This window comes from Notechis scutatus, chromosome Z (assembly GCF_049901735.1).
Source record: "Notechis scutatus isolate UNSWTSFEM ecotype Mainland chromosome Z, rNotScu1.2, whole genome shotgun sequence".
Lineage (NCBI taxonomy): Eukaryota > Metazoa > Chordata > Lepidosauria > Squamata > Elapidae > Notechis > Notechis scutatus.
Window position 1 is genome coordinate 80668936 of NC_142025.1, and position 13732 is coordinate 80682667.

Sequence of the window (13732 nt, forward strand, 5' to 3'; positions counted from 1 at the left end):
ATATTAAATAGATTAATTTCATTACCTTGAATAAAAAGTATTGTTCCATTTAAAACAATGAGCTATATTTTGGATAGGATTCCCTCCATATACAGTTCCATATTGCAAGCTAACCTTTGAAAAATCCTTTACTGAAGATGTCTTCTAAAAGAAAGAAATTAGGGGTGGAAGAGAGCACCTAATCTGAGTGAGCATCATAATTTATAATATTGTGCAGCTGTGTATTACAAAATTAATATCTACCCTTATAGGGTGAAAAAGAGATGTTTTTTTTTTTAAAAAAAATCCCTATTGTCCTGGAAAGTTGTTATTGTCTGGCACTCTTATATGTGCTCTCTGAAGTATAGGAAATGACAATGTTAAGATCGAAGAGGAGAGAAAGGGGAAAGCCGCTTTCTTCTAAACCCTCCAGGCTCAGGACAGGCCCAATTCTCTTTAAGTTTATAGAACTGCGTTTCAAATGGGAGAAATTAGATGAAGGAGTCAACTGGCGGCAAGAAGTATAAAAAGGATAGTCATTATTCATGAGCCTCAAGTTTTGTTCCCAAGTTTATCCCACATTTCAGTGACTAGTTGAATTGAGTTCTTGATTGATAACTTTGCTGCCAGACACTTGCATTATGGATTTCTTAATTTATTCTATATATACATTATGGGTATATGATTTTCTATTATTACTCACATCTAATGCTTTGCTTTTATCTGATTCTTACCTTTTTAAATAAAAGAATGAGAAAATCAGGAAATCAAGAAACTTTTCTTAAGTCCTAATTTTGGAACATTAAGGCTTCTTGATCTCTGGCCATCTTTCATGTACTTTATTGTGGTGACACAAAATGAAATTACTATTGGCAAATCCACTTTTCTTTTAAAAGGTTGCAAGGTTACATCTAGTTCTGCATGGAGAAAAAAGGAATTGCTACCAAATAATCCCCAGCACTACAACTAAACTACCATGCCAAATATTTTTGGTGTAAGGTAAAAATTAAATCTATATATGTGGATAGGATCAGAGATTCAGGTTAAAAAAAAGGCTAGTCAGTACAGTAGAGAAAGTTTCATTCATTTATGGCAAGAGAAGAACAGCTCATTATGAATCATTATTTTCCCTTGAGGCTTATTGGTTGATATTATATCCTTTTAATAGAAGTAAAGGTTCATTTAATATACAGTCATTAACACATTCTGTTGGCATTTATTTACCTAAGAAGTATAAAGACTTGGATTTTTTAAAAAATTTGATTTCACAATGAAATGTCATTTTCATATAAGCTGTTTCATTATCACATCAAATACGGCACACAAGTCAATTAGAATATAATAATTCTGTGTAGCCTCATAAATGAGACTACTTCCTATATTATGAGTAAATTGTCAGTATACCAAGTTTTTCTTTTTATTAATAACAAAATTAAAAGAAAATCCAACCAGAGAACAAGGTGCATTTTTCCTGTCTCTCTTCTTTTTCTCCTTCTTCCTTTTTCTTTTCTTTGCAGAGTATTTGTAATTGATAAAAGATATTCCAGAAATAATTCCCAAATAATTCTGGGTAACTCAAATATTTCCTATTGGAGACCGTAACAAATTTAATGTGCATTTTTACAGAGTTAGCAAAGGGGTGCATTACCATCAGCAAAGATTCGGGGCAAGTGGAAAGTGGAAAGTGATTGCACAAAATACAAAATGCCACATAACACTGAATGAATGCTTACAACTTACAATGAATGCTTTTGTGAAAGAAAAAAGATGTCAATTTGGTGGTACCACACTGAGATAATATTTAAAACAGGCTTGTAAAATGTTCTAAGGAACATCCATTTGAGGTTGTATCATGCATGAAAGCAGTTTACAGAATGTAAGTTAAAGTTTGCAGATACAGAAGTTGCAAAATTAAAGAAAACCCACCAAAATAGAAAACACACACATATATGTATTTATAGAAAGCTTTAAGTACCCCATAGGGGCTGGTCAGACTAATAATTGCCACCATTAAACAGGAAAGAAAGCAATAGTCATGAGAGGAAGTAATCAACTAAGAAAGCTCAACAAAGTCTCCAATACTTTCTTGCACATGTTCCATCATTATAGATTTCTTGTACTTAATAACTGCATTGGATTTATGACAAGATTTGCCATCCAGGAAAGAAGTTCTTCCAAAGGACAATGATGCTTCCCTCCGCTGAGTAGAGTTGGTATCTGGAAAGCTAGAGAGGCTACGTATTGAGATGTAGTAGGAGGGAAGTTGAGTTCATTATCTTTCTGCTTAGAGTTATCTCTTTCTGGGATAAGAATCACATTCAGTTTGATATCAAAAAATGAATAAATAAATAAAAAATAAAATATAAATAGTAGCTGAAGAATCAAGTGAATTCAGCACTTTCATTTCTTTGAGTCAAGAAAAGAAAAGGTACAGAAAAATGTACATTGTCACATTGAACAATATTTTTACAGTGTACCAATTACCCTTAAAAAGAATAAAGAAAAAAGAAAAAGGAAAAAGAAAAAATGAAAAAGAAAAAGAAAAAAAAAATGGAAAAGAAAAAGAGAAAAAAGGAAAAGGAAAAAAAACTAGATTCAAAAGAAGGGAAGAAACTTGGCATTATTCTCTCTCTCTTTTTAAAAAGGTTTAATATTTTATTTGTTTTGTATGCATTTCCTGAAGAAGGTGCTCCATTATGTAGCGAATTAGAGTACATTGGGTGCAGGGTGGTGGTTAGAAGTTAGGGTCAGTTTTGCTGTCCGCTCCGTAGATTTTACAGGCGATTTGCTCTTTGCTTTAAGAAGAGAAAGTGATATTGGAAAAAGTCAGCACTTTTTAGATCAAAGCAAAGCACCCATCACAAAGCCACAAACAAGAAGCAGGACAGAAAGTCCATGGCTTGTAGCTATCCTCGCACCTGCGGAAGAAGTTATAAGATATTCGCTCATCTTGCAGATTTCCAATACTCCTTTATAAGGCTGTTTAAACATATACATTCATATATTTAATTAGCTCGCCAGCTTGGCTCTTGCGCCCATGACTTTCTTGGCATGCACTGCAAATAACAACACATACAAAGGATTTCAGTTCCACAGAGGTGCTTTGCTTTGTAATTTTTGCTTTGTATGTTTTCCCCTAACAATATAATTTATCATATGGAAAAAGAGCATTATGAACATATTCTCAAATTGTTCTTTATCCCCAAATCCCAATAATAGCTTTGCAAAATGAACTTTATGCCTCAAAGCAAGCTATGAATAGAAGATAATTCAAACCCTCATGGGTCAACATATATGGGCAGCAGGCTGTCTTTAGTTTGGTGGGAGATCAGTTCTGCAATCCAAAATTAAAATGTCTTTTTTAAAAAAAAGAATAGTGTATTGAGATTTTTAAGAGTATGTTTAAAGGTATCTCTGTTCATAAATTTTCATAAGCCTATTGCAGGTTAGGCAAAACCTTTTTTTTAATAGAAGGGATACTTGTTAAGCTTTGAAATCCTGAAGAAAACTGTCCATGACTTGACATAATTTTTTTAAAAAATCTGCATAATAAGATCAGGTAAAGATATTTAGAGAGTATAATATTGGGCAAAATGGTCTAACACGTTAGCTATAAATCGGAGATGGAGAAATTCTTTACAGAACATAGGGATTCAGTGAACTTTCTGAGCTTACTACAGCCTTAGACTACAAAAATAGGCCTGTGTAATGTTGCACATATGTGTATATGAAGTTATGGCAGATTGGTGAGGTAATCTGATCAACTACAGATTAAACAAACATGTCATCAGATATAATAAAAACAATGAGAATACATTCCTAACTCAAAAAGAACCAGGATCCTTCTCTCTCTGAAAGAATGTCTGAGACCTGGTTGTTGAAAAGTATTCCCAAGCTCTAAGGATTGATCTCTATTATTCAGTCATGCACATTTGCAGAAGATTTTTGTGTGCTTTGAATAGAAGATATTCTGAAAGATACAGATATTATATAGAATAATATACCGGAAGTGTATGAAGTGAAATGTTTTGCTTTGCTAAGAAATGGTGGTGATGATGTACAATCTATATTCTATATATCTTCATAGAAATTAATTACATGAACAAAATAGATGGAGACAAAATAAAATAACATGTCCCTTATCTTATTCTTAATACTGTGCATACTCCTAGCACTGTAGGTCCTCTCCATACTCCGAAATACAATCTGCCAAGAGTGCTCACCCAATTTCAGCTGATCTGAAAATATGAATATGTTTCAAGTACTCAGAAGCACTACAAGATCTGTAAAATCAAGTGCAAAGAATGCACAGAACATAGAATCATAGGCTGAAAGGAACCTTAAAGGTCTTCTAGTCCAAAGCAGGGATGGGATTCTACTTGTTCTGTCCACTTCTGTAGAACCAATTGCTCTGAAAAGCAGCAAACAGAGAGCATACATAGAACCGGTTCTACGTCTGCTGCTGTTTTGGCCCACCTGCCCGCCCGGGCCCTTACCTGACCTTTATTTCCTGCATTTTCAACCGCAGATGCTTTGCGCGACACAGCTGTGGTTGAAAAAGCAGGAAAAAAGTGCTTTTTCAACCACTGCGCACTTGCACGCAGTGCTGCTCAACTGTCCAGGCAGCTCAGCAGGTTGTAAATTGCACTCGCGCAACTCGTGCGCATACACATGTGACACAGAGCAACAGAACCGGTAGTTATAACCGGTTGGATCCCATCCCTGGTCCAAAGCCCTGCTCAAGGCAGGAGAACCTTACATCATGCCGGTTAAATGATTGTCTAGTCTATTTTTGAAAACCACCAGTGAAGGAGGAGCTACAACTCTGGGATTATTCCACTGATTAAATGTTCTCATTGTCAGAAAGTTTTTCTTTGCTTCAAGATAGTGCCGCCGATGGCAGCCTTAGATAAATGCTCTCTTGTAATTTTGAAGTTTTCCATTATTTTCTGTGATTCTCTGAGAATTTCATACTCAAAAATTGAACTCTTGAATATCAAACAATAGACTTTAAATAACAAGCATCTATGTGGGACTATTCTCCCTTCTTTTCAAATGCTGAGAAAATTCTGACTGAGAGAACAGCAATTATTTCTTTCGGCCCAGTAGAAACAAAGAAGCAGAAGAACAAAAGAAGGAGGAAGAGAGTCAAGAGAGGAGGCATATTACAAAGGCTTAGGAACATGGGGTAACCAAATCTCCCCCCCTTCTGCATTTAACTAATCTTTGCTAAAATAGAGGAACTGCTACTTTTAAATAGGAATATATTGGTAGGAAGCTACCAAGATACATACAGCATGTCAACTGTCTTACTAGAGGCAAAAATATTTTAGAACACTGCTACACAACATTAAAAGATGCAGAGTTGCTCATTAAAAAATGAGCAACTCTGATTCACCATGTACCTATTTATAAAAAAAAGCTTGTCATCACAAAATCAACAATAAAATCAGTGAAGTCGTGGACTGAGGAGGCAAAGTTAAAGCTAGATGCTTGTCTTGATTGCACAAATTAAAATGTTCTTGAAGCTACCTCTACAGACGTGGATGAACTCACAGATACTGTGACATCATGTTAGATTTTGTGAAGATCTATGTGTGCCAACCAGAAACCTATGAATACATAATAACAATAAACCTTGGTTCACAGCTAAACTCGAACAGCTATATCATGCTAAAGAGGAAACCTACAGCAAAGGAGATAGAATGTACAATCAGGTCAGGAATGTATTAGCATCAAAAAGAAGTTACTCTGAAAAGCTGAGGATTTAGCTATCCACAAATAAACCAGAAAATGTATGGAAAACCCTTAAAAATATCACTGGCTACAGCAAATCTCCTTCTCATGCTGAAGGGAATCGACAACTGGCAGATGACCTGAATGTGTTTTACTGTAGGTTTGAGAGGAAACCTCTGTCAACTATCATCACCATCTCCATCTCAGATACAGCAACAACAGCTAAGTTTCCTACAACTGATTCCATCCTTCTGGGCCCCCCACCATTGGTGATCACATAAAAAGGTGTACGAGGTCTATTTCACAGACAAAAATTTGGAAAAGCACTAGGCCCAGATAAGATTAACTCCTTGCTTGAGAGTTTGTGCTGATCAATTGGCCTCATCTTTAATAAATCAGTAGAGATGTGATGTTCCTTCTTGCTTCAAATGCTCTGCTATCATCCCAGTGCCTAAGAAACTTTCCATTATGGAGCTGAATGACTACAGATCAGTTGCTCTGACATCTGTAATTATGAAAACACTTGAAAGTCTAGTACTGGCTCACCTGAAAACCATCACAGATCTACTGTTGGAACCCTTGCAATTTGCCAATTGATCAAACAGATCGGCAGATAATGCTATTATTATAGCACTGCACTACATCTTACAACAACCTATGCAAGAGTCCTTTTTGTAGACTTCAGCTTGGCATTCAATATCATCATTCCAGATATTCTTGTCACTAAACTCACTCAGTTAACTGTGCCTAACCAGGGGTGGGTTTCTACTGGTTCTGTCCACCTCTGTAGAACCGGTAGCTCTGAAGAGCAGCAGACACAGAACCAGTTCTATGTCTACTGATGTTTTTGCCCACCCGACCACCCAGGTTCTTACCTGATCTTTATTTCCTGATTTTTCAACTTCAGGTGCCGAACGAGGCACAGCTGCAGTTAAAAAAACAAGAAAAGAGGGCTGTTTCAAAGGCTGCTTCTTGGCATGCAGTGTGCCAATGATGATTAATAGGCGCGTGGCTCACAGCGGGCAGGGAAGCTCGTAAATCCCGAACCGATAGTTAACCCTGTCGTATCCCACCCCTGTGCCTGACCATACTTGTAAGTAAGAAGCAACAGGTGAAGCTAGGCAAAATCACATCAGATACCTGTACAATTAGCACAGATGTCCCAGGGCTATGTGCTTTCTCCATTACTCTTTTCTCTATATACCAAGGATTGTATCTCAAAGGATTCCTCTGTTAAAGTACTGAAGTTTGCAGATGATACAACAATGATTGCTCTACATTCAAGATGACAATAAATCTGCGTATAGATGGGAAGTTGAACAACTGGCCTATAGTGTAGCCAGAACTATCTTGAACTGGACACACTCAAAAGTATAGATATGATAATAGATTTTAGAAGAAGCCCTCATATTCTACCACCTCTTACAGTACTAGGCAACCCAATATCAACAGTAGATCTTGCAAGTCTGCAGAAAAAATAATTGCCATCAGCCTGACTTCCATTGAGGACTTATATACTGCATGAGCCAGAAAGAGGGCTGTGAAATATAGACCCCTCACATCCTGGACATAAACTGTTTCAACTTCTTCCTTCAAGATGATGCTATAGGGCATTGCATGCCAAAACCACAGACAAAAACATAGTTTCTTCCCCATGCTATTAAACAACTAATTAAACAACACTGTCATATGCTCTGGGATGTCAAATAACCTAATAGGGCTGTATTACTATTACTGTTATCCTTCTCATCCTTCCTATTATCTATTTCTTTAGCTTATTATTATAATTTTGTTGTTTGTATTTCACTATTTATGTTGTTTTTATTGGTATCCTATTATGTTTTATTGCTTGATTACCGTATTTAGTATCCTGTGACTATCACTGAGTGTTCTATCTTATGATTTATGATTGTTTTATGATTATGATTTATCGCTTGTCTCTTGCACGTAGTCTGAAAGCTTATGCATCAGAGACAAATTCCTTGTGTGTCCAATCACACTTGGCCAATAAAGAATTCTGTTCTGTTCTGTGCCATGCCATATCATGCCATGCCATGCCATTCTCTACTTCTAGATTGGATTTTTCTTCCCAAAGCTTCCATTACTTCTTGTGTTTCTCTCTGGTGATTTGGAGAATAAATCAATACCCTCTTTAGTATAAAAGCACCACAAGTACAGGAAGACAGTTATCATATTCCCTTCCTCTTTGATAGGCTAAACGTACCTACCATATTTTTCGAACTATAAGATGCTCTGAAGTATAAGATGTACCTAGCTTTTCGGGAGGAAAAAAAAGAAAAAAAGATTGCCTTTGCCTCTGCCTCCCAGCAATTTGCCTCCTTGCAACAAACAGAAAACAGCCTGGTCAGCTTCAACACAGCCTGATTTAGCATGAGCAGCTGATTGTCGGTTGGTTCTGCCCCCCAGAGTACCGATGATCAGCTGTTCCGGTCTACAGTGATCACCACCATCTATCACTGCCTCCACACACCCCACTTTGGGCCTCCGCGTGCTTCATTTTGGCCTTTGAGGATCCCATGGGGCACGCGGAGACCAAAAACAGGGCATGCAGATCCTGAAAACGGGGCATGCAGAGGCCAAAAATGGGGGCGTGGAGGCGGCGATGGCGATCCAGGAAGATCTAACCAACAATCAGTTTCTCATGCAAAATCAGGCTGTGCTGAAGCTGATCAGGCTGTTGTTTGCTGCAAGGAGTCAAATTGCTGGGAGGCAGAGGTTGAAGAGTAGGGCTGGCAGATGGGTGGGGCTTCGGCAACATTTGCTGTTTAAGACGCACAGACATTACCACCCACCCACTTCATTATACACTCATTATACACTCATTCATGATATGATTTAGTCTCCAGACCCTTTATCTTTGTTGGTGTTCTTCTATGTACAGGGTCTCTGCATAATTTTTGTATCATAGTGACCAGAACGGGACACAGTATTCCAGGTGTCACTAATGCAGTATAAAGTGATACTATCACTTCTCATGATCTTAATGCTATCCCTCTGTTGATATAGCCCAGGACTTTATAGGCTTTTTAGCAGTAGCAGCCCGCTAATGGCACATATTTAAGTGATGGTCTACTAGGACACTTAGATCTCTCTCTCAGTTACTGTTTTTTAAACCAGGTACCACTCTGTGCACTTATCTCATCCTTCTTCCCCCCACCTTCTAGTGATCTCAGAAAAAGATGTGCAAGGTCTATTTCATAGATAAAAAATTGAAAAAGCTCCAAGCCCAGATGGAATGACTTCCTCTTGCTTGAAAGCCTATGCTGAACAACTGGGCTTCCATTTTTATATCCCTGTTCCTAAGAAAACCCCAACAAGTTGCTCGGATATCTGTAATCATGAAGACATTTAAGAGCTTAGTTCTGGCCCATCTGAAAGTCATCATGGATCTACAGTTGCAAATCCATGGAGTTGCAAGATTCCTTGCAGTTTGCCTATTGAACAAATAGATAGCAGTTGATGCTGTCAATATGACATTGCACTACTTCCTGAAACTTCTCAAATCCCCAGGGACCTATGCATGGGTACTTTTTGTGGAGTTCAGTTCAACATTCAATATCATTTCAGAAATTATTCATTCTACACTGATTCATCTCACTGTGCTTGTTCATACTTCTAGCTGGATAATTAGCTTTTTGACAGATAGGAAGCAGCAGGCGAAGCTAGAGAAAATTACATCAATACCCGGGCAATTAGCACAGGTGCCTTTCAGGTCTATTATGCTCTCTCCATTGCTCTTCTCTCTTTGTACCAATAACTGCACCTCAAGGGAATCTTCTGTTAACACTCTGATGTCCACAGAGGTACAATGGGCATTGCCCTAATTTGTGACTGTGATGAATCTACATATAGATGAGAGATTGAACAACTGGCCCTGTGATGCAGCTGTAATAATCTAGAGCTGGAATATGGTTAAAACTATAGAGATAACAGCTTTTAGGAGGAGCCCTTATGTTCTACCACCTCTTACTATATTCAATAGCAGGGTATCAGCAGTAGAGTCCTTCACATTTTGAATTCTATAATTTCCCATGACTTGAAGTGGATGCTTAAGATCAGAATCTCCATTAAAAGGCAAAACAAAAAAGTTCTTCCTGCTTCAATTTACAAAGTTCAAACTGCCCCAGGAGCCAGTGATACAGTTTTATAGAGGAATTATCGAGTCCATTATTTGTACTTCTGTAACTGTCTTGTTTAATATAGTAACCAAATAGGACAGATATAGATTCCAATGGATAGTCAAAACTGCAGAAAGAATAGTTGCAGCCTTTCTTCCTCAGAAAACCTGTATATAGCTCAGGTCAGAAAGAGGGCTAAGAATACATCTGCAGACTCCTTACATCCTGGAACAAACTGTTTCACTTATTCCCTTGGGATGGCGCTATAGGATATTGCATGCCAAGACAATTAGACATAGGGACAGATTTTTCCCTTGTGTTATCACTCTGCTGAACACTGAATTCTTGCAGTTCTGTCTAATGTGTATGTAAATTAATCCCTAAAGTGTGGCTATAGTATTATTTATTCCTTTTATTACCTTACTTCCTCCCTTTATTGGCATGATTACTATGATTTGTCACACTTTTCCCCTGCCACCTGTCACCTATTGCTCACGCAGAATAGTGTAAGTACTTAGTATAATTCCATATCCTTCTGCACTTTTAGGTCCCAATTTTTTTATAATTTGCTATAAAAATCCCAACTGTTCAAGGCTTTTGGATGACTTATATACAGTATATTCCACACTAAATATTCCTGGTCTTGAACATTTGAAATAGACATGTAAGAACAAGATGACTATATTTGCCCTAAGAGATCCCTGTAACCAGTGTCATATTAATCCATGTAAGAATTACTTGTTTTAGAAAGAAACTGTATAGTATAGCTGTACTAGCAATCCAAAAAGTGATCTTTGCATTAATTTTGTGTCTGAGAGATCAAGAATGTATCATTTTATGAGAAGCAGAGATGATTAAAATATAGGTTTTATGTAATCTTCATATTAGTTGCAGCAATGTGAGTTTCTTTTAATAGCTTAATTATATCCACTCTTCTCCCACATTCCTGACTGCTTTCTTTTCTAATTGCAGGATGAGAATGCCCTTATCAGCATGAGAATTTATAGACTCTGATTAGTTGCCAATCATACTTAGCATTTATATTGTCTCATGGCTTAAGCACTCTTTTCTCTCCCACTTGATAGATGTCTCCAGTGCTATTTTGGGGGAAATTTTCAGCTTCACTTTTCCCATGCTGCTTCTGAAAATAATTCACATTTACAGGATTCTGCTCTACTTAAAATTTCCTTGAACTTTTTTCTTTTTTAAAAATAAATTTGCTTCTACCAGAAGCACCACCATTATGTATTTAACGTAGTAGAAACTTGCATTAATATAGTTGTAGTAAAACCTACGTTTGATTCAAAAACGACTTTAACTGGTATTTTTTAGCAATTGCCAGCTATTCTCTAGCCAGCCTTCATTCTCCTATGCCATAGCAAAATCTTAATAAGGTTTTTTCAGCTTTATTTTTCTGTTGAAGTCAAATAACCAAATGAATATAATAGAGTAGAATAGCAGAGTTGGAAGGAACCTTGAAGGTCTTCTAGTCCAACCCTCTGCTTAGGCAGAAAACCCTACACCATTTCAAACAAATAGTTATCCAATCTCTTCTTAAAAATTTCCAGTGTTGGAGCATTCACAATTTCTGGAGGCAAGTTGTTCCACTGATTAATTGTTCTAATTGTCAGGAAATTTCTTCTTAGTTCTAGGTTGCTTCTCTCCTTGATTAGTTTCCACCCATTGGTTCTTGTCCTATTGTCAGGTGTTTTGGAGAATAGCTTGACTCCCTCTTCTTTGTGGCAGCCCCTAAGATATTGGAATACTGCTATCATGTCATCCCAGTCCTTCTTTTCATCAAACTAGACATACCCACTTCCTGCAACTGTTCTTCATATGTTTTAGCCTCCAGTCGCCTAATCATCTTAGTCGCTTTTCTCTGCACTCTTTCTAGAGTCTCCACATCTTTTTTACATCGTGGTGACCAAAACTGGATGCAGTATTCCAAGTGTGGCCTTACAAAGGCATTATTAACACTTCATATGATCTTGATTCTATCCCTGTGTTTATGCAGCCTAGAAATGTGTTAGATTTTTTTGGCAGCTGCTGCACACTGTTGGCTCATATTTAAATGGTTGTCCACTAGGACTCCAAGATCCTTCTTACAGTTACTATTAAGCAAGGTACCTGTACCTGTGCACTTTGTTTTTCTTGCCTAAATGCAGAACCTTCCTTTTTTTCACCATTGAATTTCATTTTGTAAGCTAGCGCCCTATGTTCAAGTCTGTGAAGATCCTTCTGTATCTTAAGCCTGTCTTCTAGAGTGTTGGCTATTCCTGCCAGTTTGATGTCATCTGCAAATTTGATGAATTCCCCATCTATCCCCTCATCCAAATCATTGATGAAGATGTTGAAGAGTACTGGGCCTAAAACAGAGCCTTGGGGTACCCCACTGCATACTTCCCTCCATGTAGATGCAGTTCCATTGAGGGCTACACATTGTGTACGGTTGATCATCCAGTTATTAATCCATCTGGTGGTGATGCTGTCTAACCTACATTTTTTTATTTTATCAAGTAGTAGGTTATGATCTAGTTTATCAAATGCCTTACTGAAGTCCAAGTAAATTATATCGACAGCATTCCTCTGGTCCACTAATTTTGTTACTTTGTCAAAGTCTGGCATGATCTGTTTTTGACAACCCATGTTGGCTTTTGGTTATTACTTTGTTTGCTTCTAGGTGTTCACTGATTCATAGCTTGATTATCTTTTCCAGAATCTTCCCTGGTATTGAGTAAGTCTGATAGGTCTGTAGTTTTCTGGATCTATTTTTTTTCTTTTTTGAAGACGATAACTGCATCAGCTCTTTTCCAGTCCTCTGGCAGTTCCCCAGTGCTTCAGGATCTTTGAAAGAAATAGTTCAGTGGTTCTGAAATCTTGTCTGCCAGTTCCTTCAGAACCTTAGGGTATAATCTATCCAGTCCTGGTGATTGGAACTCGTTTAGGGTAGACAGATGCTCACTTACCATTTTCTTCCCTATTTTAACTTGTGTTCCTAATCTGTTTTTTATGGTGCTGTTTTTGATAGGTTGGACTGTTTGTCCTTTACACAAAGGACTGTTTACCCTTTGTGTAAAGACATGCAAAAAACGAGTTCAGTAGTTCTGCTTTCTCCCTGCTACTTGTTACCTTCTTGTCACTTTCTCCCAGAAATGGACCGATTGTTTCCTTGACTTTTTCTTGTTTTTAACATGTTGGAAGAAGCTTTTTTGTTATTTTTTTCTTTTGTTGCAAGCCTTTGTTCATTGTGAACCTTAGCTTTCCTCACTTCATCTTTGCAGGCTTGGGCTATTTGCTGATATTCTGCCTTAGTTATATGCCCCTCTTTCCACTTTTTAAAAATAGTTTTATTTATTTTATTTATATAGCATGTGAAAATTAAATTTCAATCAAAGTGTGTTGTCTGGATACAATTATTTTTAGGCAATCATAATCAAGATTATACAATAGTATTCATCACAATAATAATACTATAATAACAATAATATTTAACTTATCTACTTTAACAAATCCCCTTTATCACATTTGTCCTTTTTATATCCCCACATTTCTAACTTCTGTTTTTATTATCTAACCATTGGTAAAATAAGTCCCATATTAAGAAATATTCAGTTTCTTCTTTTTCCTTAATTATAAGCATCTGTCCATTTCTGCACGTTCTAATAATTTCTTAATTACACTCTGATCTGTTGGGATCTCATCTTTTTTCCATTGTTGTGCAAATACAATTTTAGCTGCACTTAATATATGTACAATCGAATATATATTCCTTTTATCATATTTTTCCAGCAGGATGCCTAATAAGAATATTTCTGGTTTCCAGTCTTTATGCCCAGGAAGAAATCTCAGAAGAGGCCATTATACACTATTTAAAAGAA

At 37.0% G+C, this 13732-nt stretch overlaps 1 protein-coding gene and 1 pseudogene across 3 annotated transcripts in view; one reads left to right on the forward strand and one right to left on the reverse strand.

Annotated features, from left to right (window-relative positions):
- Positions 1-1124: 1124 nt before the first annotated feature.
- Positions 1125-13732, reverse strand: part of VSTM2A (V-set and transmembrane domain containing 2A) — a 46436-nt gene continuing 33828 nt past the window's right edge. The window contains exon 5 of one of the 3 annotated variants that reach the window (XM_026678368.2): positions 1125-2774. In XM_026678368.2, coding sequence (XP_026534153.1) covers positions 2686-2774 — 89 coding nt within the window. In that variant the 3' untranslated portion in view covers positions 1125-2685. The other 2 variants (XM_087945456.1, XM_087945457.1) reach the window with 2 other exon arrangements.
- LOC148128942 (uncharacterized) lies at positions 9207-12930 on the forward strand (annotated as a pseudogene).